Source organism: Mytilus trossulus, chromosome 2 (genome assembly GCF_036588685.1).
Source record: "Mytilus trossulus isolate FHL-02 chromosome 2, PNRI_Mtr1.1.1.hap1, whole genome shotgun sequence".
NCBI classification, from domain to species: domain Eukaryota; kingdom Metazoa; phylum Mollusca; class Bivalvia; order Mytilida; family Mytilidae; genus Mytilus; species Mytilus trossulus.
Window position 1 is genome coordinate 97,502,997 of NC_086374.1, and position 13,143 is coordinate 97,516,139.

Below are 13,143 nucleotides of genomic sequence, written 5' to 3' on the forward strand. Positions count from 1 at the left end.
AATTCGGCTTACAAATCAATTAAGGATTAATTTTGATCATCGTCTATAATGAAAATTTTAATGTTTATAACCTTGATGCGAGTATTCATATTCGTAAAATTTTTAGTGAAGAGAGCCGTTGGTCTTACAAACAATTATACAATCATTATGATATAACATTAGTATGCCTGTCAAATAACTCATTAAATGATTAGCGAATATTCAGATCTCAAACAAACCTAGTTTGACTGTCAAATAACTCATTAAATGATTAGCAAAGATTTAGATCTCAAACAAACCTAGTTTGACTGTCAAATAACTCATTAAATGATTAGCAAATATTCAGATCTCAAACAAACCTAGTTTGACTGTCAAATAACTCATTAAATGATTAGTGAAGATTCAGATCTCAAAAAAACCTAGTTTGACTGTCAAATAACTCTTTAAATGATTAGCAAAGATTCAGATCTCAAACAAACCTAGTATGACTGTCAAATAACTCATTAAATGATTAGTGAAGATTCAGATCTCAAACAAACCTAGTTTGACTGTCAAATAACTCATTAAATGATTAGCGAAGATTCAGATCTCAAACAAACCTAGTTTGACTGTCAAATAACTCATTAAATGATTAGCGAATATTCAGATCTCAAACAAACCTAGTTTGACTGTCAAATAACTCATTAAATGATAAGCAAAGATTCAGATCTCAAACAAACCTAGTTTGACTGTCAAATAACTCATTAAATGATTAGCAAAGATTCAGATCTCAAACAAACCTAGTTTGACTGTCAAATAACTCATTAAATGATTAGCGAAGATACAGATCTCAAACAAACCTAGTTTGACTGTCAAATAACTCATTAAATGATTAGCAAAGATTCAGATCTCATACAAACCTAGTTTGACTGTCAAATAACTCATTAAATGATTAGCAAAGATTCAGATCTCATACAAACCTAGTTTGACTGTCAAATAACTCAATAAATGATTAGCGAAGATTCAGATCTCAAACAAACCTAGTTTGACTGTCAAATAACTCAATAAATGATTAGCGAAGATTCAGATCTCAAACAAACCTAGTTTGACTGTCAAATAACTCATTAAATGATTAGCAAAGATTCAGATCTCAAACAAACCTAGTTTGACTGTCAAATAACTCAATAAATGATTAGCGAAGATTCAGATCTCAAACAAACCTAGTTTAACTGACAAATTACTTCATTAAATGATTAGCGAAGATTCAGATCTCAAACAAACCTAGTTTGACTGTCAAATAACTCATTAAATAATTAGCGAAGATACAGATCTCAAACAAACCTAGTTTGACTGTCAAATAACTCATTAAATAATTAGCGAAGATACAGATCTCAAACAAACCTAGTTTGACTGTCAAATAACTCATTAAATAATTAGCGAAGATACAGATCTCAAACAAACCTAGTTTGACTGTCAAATAACTCATTAAATAATTAGCGAAGATACAGATCTCAAACAAACCTAGTTTGACTGTCAAATAACTCATTAAATGATTAGCGAAGATTCAGATCTCAAACAAACCTAGTTTGTCTGTCAAATAACTCATTAAATGATTAGCAAAGATTCAGATCCCAAACAAACAGTTTATATCGTTTAAAAGTTTATTCAAGATGAGATACATGTATGGGGTATTTAATCCAAGTATTTTCAATTTACCTTCCAAATATACTTTTCTGGCTTAGGACAATGATCTACGGTAAAGAAATAAGATATCAAATAAATGCAACGCGGTGTCATTGTTTGTTTAAAAAGGAAACACTTCGAACAGAAGTAAAAGTAAACAAAACTAATTATAAAATAAACAATAAACAAACGTACAAACTCTCATCGGGTATATTTATACACTTAAATAAATATTACTATAATTGAAAGACAACAAATTTACTCCTTCAGGACAGTTGTGTTTCTTACACCGGGGAGGTCATAGGTCATCTGTACCAACATGTTATTCTATAGACACTACATCAGATTTCCCGCAATTTTTGAGGTTTTCTCTACTTTGATTTCTATCTTCTTAACAGATCTGTGAGATACATAGAAAAAATACCGTTGAGCCTTAGGGACATCAAAAGTTCAATCTAGGATAAAAAAAAAAACTCAATTCACATAGTTTTTTTCACAGATCCCCCTCCCCCCTCTAAACTTAATTTGGGAAAAATGTATTTACCAATATAGGTAAAATCAATTTTAGATATACAAAACTTGCAGAATTTACCCCACCCCAAAACCATTTGATTTGATTTTTTTTTTTTATCCTACATCGATCTTTTGATGTCGTCCCTTATTCGTCACTATAAAACATTTTTCGAAAATAATCGGAGTCGCCAAAATACACTCCTTTCATCTAAAAGGCATTATAAAAGTCTCCAATATTACTACTCAATGTTTATCATGATATAATATTAAACTTTTCGTCCAAATTATGCATTTGATAATCTTCTAAACTTGCAACTGATTTTAAACACGATAATCTGTAATATACATGTATTTTAATACACTTCATAAATAATCATCTTATGAGTCAATTTGTTCTTCGTGAACTAATGTTTTGGGCCACACCCAAAGTCCCTCGAAGACCACACTGAATTTAGACACAGAATCACTATAAAAAAGAATTCGAAATACTAAATGAATTAAAAGTACAACTGTGAAACATTCATTCATTAATTCATTTCTTGTTAAATATGGACCAATATATTCAGATTTTGATTTTAGTGGTGGGTGTGATATTTGTTGAAATTGACAGGGGCCCTTTATAGCTTGTTGTTCGGTGTGAGCCAAGGCTCCGTGTTGAAGGCCGTACTTTAACCTATAATGGTTTAATTTTTAAATTGTTATTTGGATGGAGAGTTGTCTCATTGGCACTCACACCACATCTTCCTATATCTAGAGATTGATCAGGTCAAGAAAAGAAAAAACGGAAAACATCCGATAAATTTCCGTCTTATCTGTAAGGCTTTTGTTAATTTTATAATTTACGGTAGAATTCTTAAACATCTCGACAAATTCTTTTGCAACGAAGAGAGATTTATATCAGTTTTTTTTTAAAATTTATTACGTCATAAAACAAGTTGATATCAAATTGAATACTCAAGGCACGACATATATGATAATAAATTACATGGTTTCTATATCGCGGCACAAACCCAATCCTGTATGTCACATGCACTTCTTTTATTTTTATTTGTGACCGCATGCATGATTTGGTTCGAAAACATTTGTCTTATGCATATATGTGGTGATATTGTATAAATCGGCTTAGGTATACTTTTGAATATATACTCTGAAATATTTGTTTTAATTTATATTGATTATTTTTAAAGATGAGTCAGTCATTATATGATGTATATCCTTTGTTTGTAGATGCACCCATATATGATGCAGTTGTATTAAGAATCTCAAAATAGAATATTAAAATGCCTGGTAAACGGTCCAGTGGCGGATTCAGTGGCGGGTCCGGGGGGGAGGGGGTTGGAACCCCCTTTTTGGGAGGATCAATGCATTCGAAAGTGGACCTGTAGTTGGAACCCCCTTTGTCCTGGGTTAGAACCCCCTTTTTAAAATGGCTGGATCCTCCCCCGAAACCTTTATACAAATAACCTGTTGGTGACCTCCTGCTGTTGTTTTTTCTATGGTCGGGTTGTTGTCTCTTTGACACATTCCCCATTTCCATTCTCAATTTTATCTCTTGCCCAAGATAGGTAGGACTACAATGAATATTCTCACACCACGTATGCATCAAATAATCGTGTTCAATTTTTACAATACATTTTAATCAGATTGTTGAAAAAAGTAAAATAGAAATCTGTGTAAAAAAAATTTTCTCCTCTTCAAATTAATAAAATAAAGATAAAAATACTCGTTCCATCAAACGATTCTGTTAAACAAACTTCAACGTTGTCTTTCCCTTCTGTATATTATATGTATTCGCTTTTGTATGGTTAAAAGAGGAAAACGCTACGAACGGGACAATCAAATCCTTAAATTAAAAAAAACCAGCTTGCAACGCCATGTTAAAAAAGAAAAAAAAAAGACACGACCAAAAGACAAGCAACAGCATGAACGCAAATCACAAAAGAGAAAACAAAAGACTGATCAACACGAACACAAACAAACGAAACGGGGATGATAGCATGTGCAACAGAAAGGTAACAGACTGAACTAAAAAATAAATAAAAAAAGAGCAGTTCATAAACTCAACCTACGATCTTCATTAAGTTTATATGATCTACACATACATGGATAAAAATGAACATAAAACATACTTGCAAAAGAAATTTAATTATGCATCTACAAGATTTATGCATGTATCTTCCTGCGTACATTTAATATGTTATCAGAACTGAGATCTTTAAAAAATATGAAAAATGTATAAAAATAATCCTAGCGGTCACATGGTTGTCGTGAAATATAATTCCCGTGTAGTGTTACATTGTCGTAAAGGATTGTATAACATCCGTTGGAACGACTCGCTAATAGCTTCAATAAATGTAGATCTTATTGTAAAAGTAAAGCATTTATCAAACTTAATACCTGCTTTAAAATGTTTAGTAAATGATGAAATCCGATAACATGTAATTTACCTATTTTAATTATACGGTGATTTATACACATTCTCATTTGAAAGTGACAGGTATTGAAAAGGACATAATAATAGATGACATATTTAAGTAGAGAAAAATCTGTCCGTTATGTTTATTTAGTGCAATTTCTCGAAACGAAATTAGAAGCATTAATCTCATAAATGTACATTCTTATGTTATAATGATTATTGGCATTTAAATCATTACTATAAATCCCTAATACGATTGAACATTTCTATGGATACAACATTAAAAAAAACCTTAATTCGACGTGAATTTAAAAAGATTAATATTAATAAATCCTTTTAACAATTCGACAAACTGTCATACAAATTAAAGATGTGGTAAAGAGTTAATTACATTGTAACTATAATAACTTATAGTATACATGTATACATTATAATTTTGTCCTTTTACGGCGATAATTACTTTTGATTTTTCTGTTGTATAAAACGTATGCATTAAATACTATGTCCCGATATTTGTAAGGACAATGCTTATATTTTATCACATAACACATTCCTTCACATGCTTAGTGCAGGTTAAATATTTATATTTACACCACGATGTCATTGAATTGAATTTGATAACCTGCATGTACGGCAAGCATTATTGATCATTATTGGCTAGAGGTATAGGCTCACTAAACATGTCAAATCTCGCCTCAATTCTACGCCCGTCCTAAGTCAGGAGCCTTTGTCATTTATGAGTCGTGTATGATTTTTGAAGATTTTGTTCATCAATATGTTTCGGAGATTAATAAAGGCAATAATTCTGCTGTCAGAGTCTCTTTGACCAATTCCTCATTTCCAATTTTTATTTTATTTTCAATAACATATGGTCAAATCGCTGAAAGACCCTCTTTTAAATCAATGAAAAATGTCAATCTGCATCAACACTATTATATAGATATAGGAAGATATGGTGTGAGTGCCAATGAGACAACTCTCCATCCAAATAACAATTTAAAAATTAAACCATTATAGTTATCTTGGTGTAAATTAGATCTAACACTCTAAAGATGTATCTAATACATTCAAAACTCAGTCGTAAAAAATGAAATGATAATAAGTTAAATATAGCTTATAGTACATTGATTCATTTGTCTATTAATTTGTCGTTCAATACACCTTATGTGACACAGGAAAATATTTACAGAGAGTGGGGATTTTTCAGAATAATAAAATTATTTTGCTCTCTGTGTAACGCAGAATCGAGAGAAGTTGGTCATCATCATTGGTATTTTGGAGCTTGTTTGTGTCATTTGAACACTAACGTAAATATGGCTTTAAAAATATATTTCATATCAACGAAAAATTGAAAAATCCTGCTGTTTCGTATGAGCTCTATAAAATTTCAAATGCGCCAAAACACAGAGACAATATGGACAGTCTATGGATCTGTTAGTTATTCTCAAATAGTATAAAGAGACAAAAAAGGATAGAACAAAATCAGAATTCAGCAGCATGCTTCAAGGCAAAATGCAAATAAAGTTTATGGATCTGCTAGTTATTCTCATAAAGTATACAGAAAAAAGGTCGAAAAAAGCAAAAGTAAGACTGACCTGTGTCATCAGTGGCATTTTCTGGTATATAAGTGGACGTAGAACTCCCGTCTTCAAAATTATATTCATCATCAGTTTCAACAAAGAAAACAAGCCTGTCATATTGCATAAACTGTCTATATTCTAAAGTTCCCATAGATAAAGCCATGTTCAAAACCACTTTTCAACTTCTTCGACATTCAAATACAATTCACATTATTCCGTGAGAAAGTTCTGTTCTGGGAATGTTTTGTCAGGCTTGTTTAATCCACATGTTATGTGACTTTTTGTATAGTAATCCAATCTTAAACTATTGCATGATCTATTATGTACTTCGGTGATCCATTTAAGAAAAACTGTGCCAAAAGTTTCAAAAATAAATTGAAAGAATTTGTTTCTTTTTTTGAATTCGGAATTAACTTTTTGACTGACCAACTACTTGTACATGTAGCACACCCAAGTTGACGAAACAATAGACCTATAACTTATTACATTTATCATTGAAAGTTTTAATCTCCCCTTAATCTGATTAAAGTTTGATATAGATTAATTTTTATAGTTTATGACAAGTTATTAAGGCTATAATCTGGTTTGTAGTAGTATATCACACTCGACTCTGCAAATAATCGAAATATTCGAAAGGTTTATACATGCTTCAGATAAGTGTTTATATTTAATTTTCATATTTAATTTTTATTGTATATTGTGAAAAGAACATTCCTTGATACTTGATCCGATTTATTAATACTCTTGCAAACAATACAAATATGGACTTCTATTAGGATCAGTGATAGAAAAGTGTTTGTGATATGGTATACATTTTGAATTTTAAAAAATCAATTGTTTCATTAAAAATTGACTTAAAATCAGAGACTTCAGGTAAAAAAACATATATTGATTCCCCTCGCAACAAAACCCCTTTAGAGCACTAAAAGGTCTCTTCCGGACCCCCCCCCCCCCCAAAATAGGTATCAACCGCCCTCTCCCAACCCCGATTTTTCAAAAATTAATTACGACAAAAATATTCATATAATCCAGACATAGAAATAGAAAAATAACAAATTCTATATATCAATTTATTCAACTGTTTATTTCTGTGATGTTTACGAGATAAACTAAGGTATAAATCAATCGTTCTATACCACAAATATATATAAAACAATATATATAAAACAATAAATCTTTAAGAAATCCCACAGAAAATATTTTAAAGTTGCAATGTCATGTTATTTTGTATACTCTTTAAAACTATTGATTGTCTTTTAAAAAAATATATGATAATTGTGGCTTTGATTGCCAATAGTTTTTGTAGCATATTATTCAAAGTTTGATTGAAAAATAACCAGCTGTCTGCAGTTTCTTCTAAACAAAGACTATCTTAGAAAAATTCCCATAAAGATTTTCTTCATGAATGCCAAGAGTGTATACAATGATAGCGCAGAATTGTTGCATTCTAAAACTAAGTGCAATGCTATTTTGGGCTGAAAAAACATATGATGACAAATTTTATCGTCTACTTTCTATGCTACATACATGCATATCCTGTTGGGACTAGATTCTGCCACGTGAATCTCGAGAGCAATACTTACATTGTACAACTAACAGCTAACAACACTTGTTAGTCGCATAGGACATGTTTTAATATGTACATCGTATTGCAGATTTATTTGTAATACGTTGTCAGTATTGTCGTGTTCCAGAGTGTAGAAAGGTAATCAGTTAAATTGTAGTCTAGTAAAATAACACATATAAGTTTTAATGTAAAATATATTGAACAAATATTGATGTCATTTATTTATAAGTCTAACACTGTTTTAAAGAAGAAGGTTTAACACATATAAACAATATGCGCTGCTGTTGATTATCCGGTAAAATTCAGACTACTTATCATAGAGCATGCATTAATATTTGTGAAACGTTTTGTCACAATTCGGAATAAAAAAGTGCCATCTTATTTCTCTGTCTTATCATGGAATTATTAAGTTGACAACTTAGTTTACATAATATATGTGTATTTTTTATTAATCTGTAAGCCTAGTTTTATTATTTGTTTGAAAACTTCTTTATAAAGTCGGAAAATAAAACAAAACATTCTATTTTCGTACTTTTCAAAATATTTGATAAGTTTACATATAGTATAATATTATGAAATCGACCTAATACACCATCTTGGTTAAACATACATAAGACTTAGAACAATGATATAATCAGTGTCACGTTATACTTGAATGATGTCAGATCTTGAGTAATCCTGAACTCAATACATTTTTGTAAACACTACAATTACCCTTCAGGATTATCCTTAATAATAATATTTAAATGTGTAAATTGTTATATTTGTTTGAATTTTGGAAAACAGTCGGTGGCGTATTATGAAATAAATTTAGATACTGAATTTAAGTATAATTATGTTTAATATTTGTTTATACGTGAATGACTTCGTGAGAAATGGACATTTATTAAATCAATGGCACTCATTGACCATACTTTTGATTCAATATAGTATACTTACAGTTGAAAAATAGGGGAAATAAATGCACTAAAAGTCCTTACAAGTTTAAAGTATATGTACTTTTAAACATATTTATTGTAAATCCTAACATTGTCCATATTTCTTTTGAAAAAAACTACTTCATGTTCGCCATGACATCGTGATGTCTTTGATTATGCCCGCGTCACACTGTCCCGATTTTTACACAGATGGCAACACGATTATGAAAATTTTCAAAATCGGGACTGATCGTCTCCAGATCGGGCTATTCGTAGTGCCATCTTTTACCATCTTTAACCATCGGCCACTTTTTCTAGCCTTCGGGCACAAGTTCGTGAAGGGTTCTAAATTTTTTAACATGTTAAAAAATCCCCGAAGGTGCGTCCGATGTTGTGGGTTCGTATTGAGTTCGTATCACCATCCTCAACATCGCAATGTAATTGGGAATGCATCTTGCATTCGTGTTTCCATCGTTTCCATCGGGCAGTTTTGACATTACGATGTCTACACGAATGAATCACGAAGCTACCCGAAGGTCTTACGATGACAACACGACTTCTTAAAGACCTCGTAATACCGTCGTGTTGCCATCGAATAAAAGTACGAAGGCGACAAGATGGAACTACGACGGCAATAAATCCAGCTAAATGTAAGTTAATTATCGCGCTATTTAAAATACTTTTAAAGTGCAATGCGCGATATGCACTGGTCAGTCTTATACGACAGTTAAGAAAAACGTTCACAAAACATGGAGCTCATATCATATGATTCAATGAGAACAAGAAAGGCGCCAGCGTTGTTTCTATTAATTCAAACGGAACAAGAAGAGCAGCTATTACAGGCTCAGGATTTACTTTTAAAAGTCAAATATTAATTTTTGTCAATTTTTCATTTCAAGTAACATAATGAAAATTATAAACGCGCCTCGTACACCAACACTGCAGGTACACGTATATAGGGAAACCAACTTTTTCTTCATTATTCTGATTTTTTATGTATCGTCCATAGCCATTTTGTTTTCTATATGTCATATTTGGCCGCATTTGTTGCTTTCCCCACATCCTTCCTTTTGTCTATACTATTATGATATTCTCTTGGAAAGAGCTCTTTTTGGATAAAAGGGAGCAACGAACCAATTACCTTACCTTTAAGATAGATCAGTAAACATGGGCATAATTATGACTGATTATTCTGACTAGCGCACACATTTTACAGTTCAAACAAGGCAATGCCGAGCGTGGCATCCCCTCGTGTATGTAACATATTGGGAACAAATATGGACACTATATTTGTATATGACACATGCAGAACATGGTAAATTGAATATGCATATTTGATACACAAACTATTTTTTTAGAAATCAACCAAAACATTCAGTAACTGGAAATACCTTTAATATTGTCTTTAAAACCAGCAGGTAAAAAAATGAGCAACCAAATTCCTGTGTATTATGCTATTTCAAGGAGAAAAAACAAGTCTGTCGTAAGCTGTACATGACGTCTTTTAGACATCGTATTGCCATCGCGTCATCATCGTAATCCATCGTGTAGCCATGTAATCCATCGTGTAGGCTTCGGCTGAGATATGAAGCTTAAATACCCGTCTTCGGTTAACCTTCCTATGTCCATCTCTTGCTATCGCATATAATTTCGGCACCATCGTGTAGACTTCTTTATTCATCGTACTTGCTTCGGTCACTTTTTGGTATTTCAACGAGATCGGTACCAACTTCGTACGAACTTACAATTTTCGCATTCGGGTGTCCATCGTATAAAAAAATCGGGACAGTGTGACACGGGCATAACTGAAAAAGGTAGCAGATATCAAATGAAAATAAAAGAAATTATAAATAGCCAAATAAAGGCAACAGTAGTATACCGCTGTTCAAAACTCATAAATCCATGGACAAAAAAACAAATCGGGGTAACAAACTAAAACCGAGGGAAACGCATTAAATATAAGAGGAGAACAACGACACAACACCGAAACGCAACACACACAGAAACGGACCGAGCTTCAGACAAAATCCTACGACAATAACAAATATAACATAAAACCAAATACATGATTATTTGGGATAGACAAGTACCGTGACACGTCTTATCGCAATGTGAATTTACACTAAAAAATAAGAGAAAACATACGACGCAACGTTAAAATGTAACACACACAGAAACGAACAATTATATAACAATAGCCAAAGTATCATATAAAAAAATCTAAAAAAATCACAAGCAATGAAAAGATAAACAATAATCTACCACACAATATTTTGGAAAAGTAAAAGACCTGAGCAACATGGACAAAACAGGAAATCGAGAATGATATGACAGACGTTCAACTGTGGTCCCTTAAAAGAGGGACAAAAGATACCAAAGGGACAGTCAAACTCATAAATCGAAATTAAACTGACAACGCCATGGCTAAAAATGAAAAAGACAAACATACTAACAAAAGTACACATGACACATTATATAAAACTAAAGAATAAACAACACGAACCCAACCAAGAACTAGGGGTGATCTCAGGTGCTTCGGAAGGGTAAGCATATCCTGCTCCCGTCGTGTTGCTTATGTGATAACGAATCCGGTAAATAGTATAATTCGATAGATCATACTCATGAAAGGGAAGGGGATTGTAGTTTCGACGTAAGGAACCTATCTGATATCATTTGTGAAACGATTATTCCAATACGGTCAACCAACTCGTGATGGCGTCCGTAAAATTTAAGAAGGGATGATTTTAACTTCACCATTTGGAACTCTTGGTTAAATAGCTTCCTTGTGAGCATCAACCCTCTATCAAGAAAATCATGATAGGAAATGTATATAAGCACGGGAATATTGTATCAATTGGGAGATATTTACCCCGTATGCAGGTGCTGCTGGAATGTAGCTACTTAGAAATGGAAAGTTCACAATTGGAAAGCTGAAATCATCTCTTTTGTCGTAAAGTTTTGTTTTCAATCGAACCTCATTGTCAATATCTAGATGTGGGTCAAGATATGAGGCCGACTTAACTGTATCTGTAGTATCCTTTATCTCTAGTTCGATGGGATGGATGCGTTCCACATAGTCAGCAAATTTTGAATTATTTAGTGAAAGAACATCATCTATATAGCGGAAATTAGAGTTAAAGGATATCGCTTACTTCTTATCTTTCTTCCTAAGACGTTCTGCATGAAGTCAGCCTCATAATAATAAAGAAACAAGTCGGCAAGAAGAGGGGCACAATTTGTTCCCATTGGAATGCCGACAGTCTGTTGAAAAACACGTCTTCCGAAAGTAACAAATAAGAACATCAATGAAGAAATCAAGCATCTTGAAAATATCAGTTTCAGAGATTTTTTTGCTTGAATCAGAGTGATCCTTAACAAAGTAGAATTTATCCCTCCCTAAGACAATATACTTGTATCTACGTTGGCCATTTTTTTATGAAGCAAAGCAATACAAACTCTTTCAATTTGTCTTTTTAGTTTTGAATGTGGAATACTTGTGTTAAGAGTAGAACAGTCAAATATTTTAATACTGTTACAAGATAAAATAAAGTTAGATTGTGTGTACTCTAAAAGATCTTTGGAAATTTTTAAGTATCCACATCTGATTCTAGAATAGGCAGTTTTACAATAACCTTGAAGCTTGATTGCTGATAAAATAGATGTTTATAATTTAGAAAGAGGTTTCGTGGAGCACTTGGAATACCCAGCAATAAACCGTTGATTGTAAGGAAACTTATGTAGTTTAGGTATCCAATACAGTGATGGAAATCCAGTTCTTCCTCTTCGGTTGAAATTCAAAAGGAACATAGAACAGATCTATGATTATCCAGGATTTCCTCTTTGGAGGGTATATGTTAATCTTTGCTTTGCAGCTGCAATGGATAAATGCTGTTTATCAATTACTGTCACAACGAATATTAATTGTTCTCTTTCATTGCACTTTCAACAGTATCTTTTTACTAGTAACGGCTTTACGTCAGCAATGAACTAAACCCATCCCACAAAGTCCCTAACAGACCTTGAAATGACGAAAGTATAACAATTCAAACGAGAAAACTACCAGCCTTATTCATGTTTAGAATAATGATAATATATAGCAACTATAATGATAACCGCTGAAAATTCTTGACTTGGTACAGGCTCAAACAGCATGTATTGATTGTTGGCGCTAACCTTTCCTTAACCTGGGACAATGATGCAACGGCTCAACAAAAAACTAAACAAAACAATATGCGTTTGCACTTTGTGGTCAAAACATTAACATTATAAAACAATATATCTTAAACAACATAAATGTTATGCATGTTGATAAAGTATTGAATACTAGTAGTGTATTATTTGAATTAATATTATATGTTATATACATATATATGTCGTGGTAGCATCAACTTGAATGTTTAGATACGTTGCATATCTTGATACAGATGCTCATGATTTGTCAAATTTTAAACAGCGATAAAATATTTGAAGTAAAAAAGCATGAATTATTTCATTAATTTAAATATATTT

The 13,143-nt window shown here is 32.1% G+C and overlaps 1 protein-coding gene across 2 annotated transcripts in view; it reads right to left on the reverse strand.

Annotated features, from left to right (window-relative positions):
* Positions 1 to 13,143, reverse strand: part of LOC134708480 (F-box/LRR-repeat protein 7-like) — a 65,406-nt gene that overhangs the window by 34,238 nt on the left and 18,025 nt on the right. The window contains exon 1 of one of the 2 annotated variants that reach the window (XM_063569042.1): positions 6,166 to 6,622. The exons of the other annotated variant lie outside the window; for it this stretch is intronic. Within the exon in view, the coding sequence (XP_063425112.1) occupies positions 6,166 to 6,313 (148 nt within the window). The 5' untranslated portion in view covers positions 6,314 to 6,622. Of the gene's footprint in view, positions 1 to 6,165; positions 6,623 to 13,143 lie in introns of those variants that run through there. 2 annotated transcript variants of the gene reach the window in all.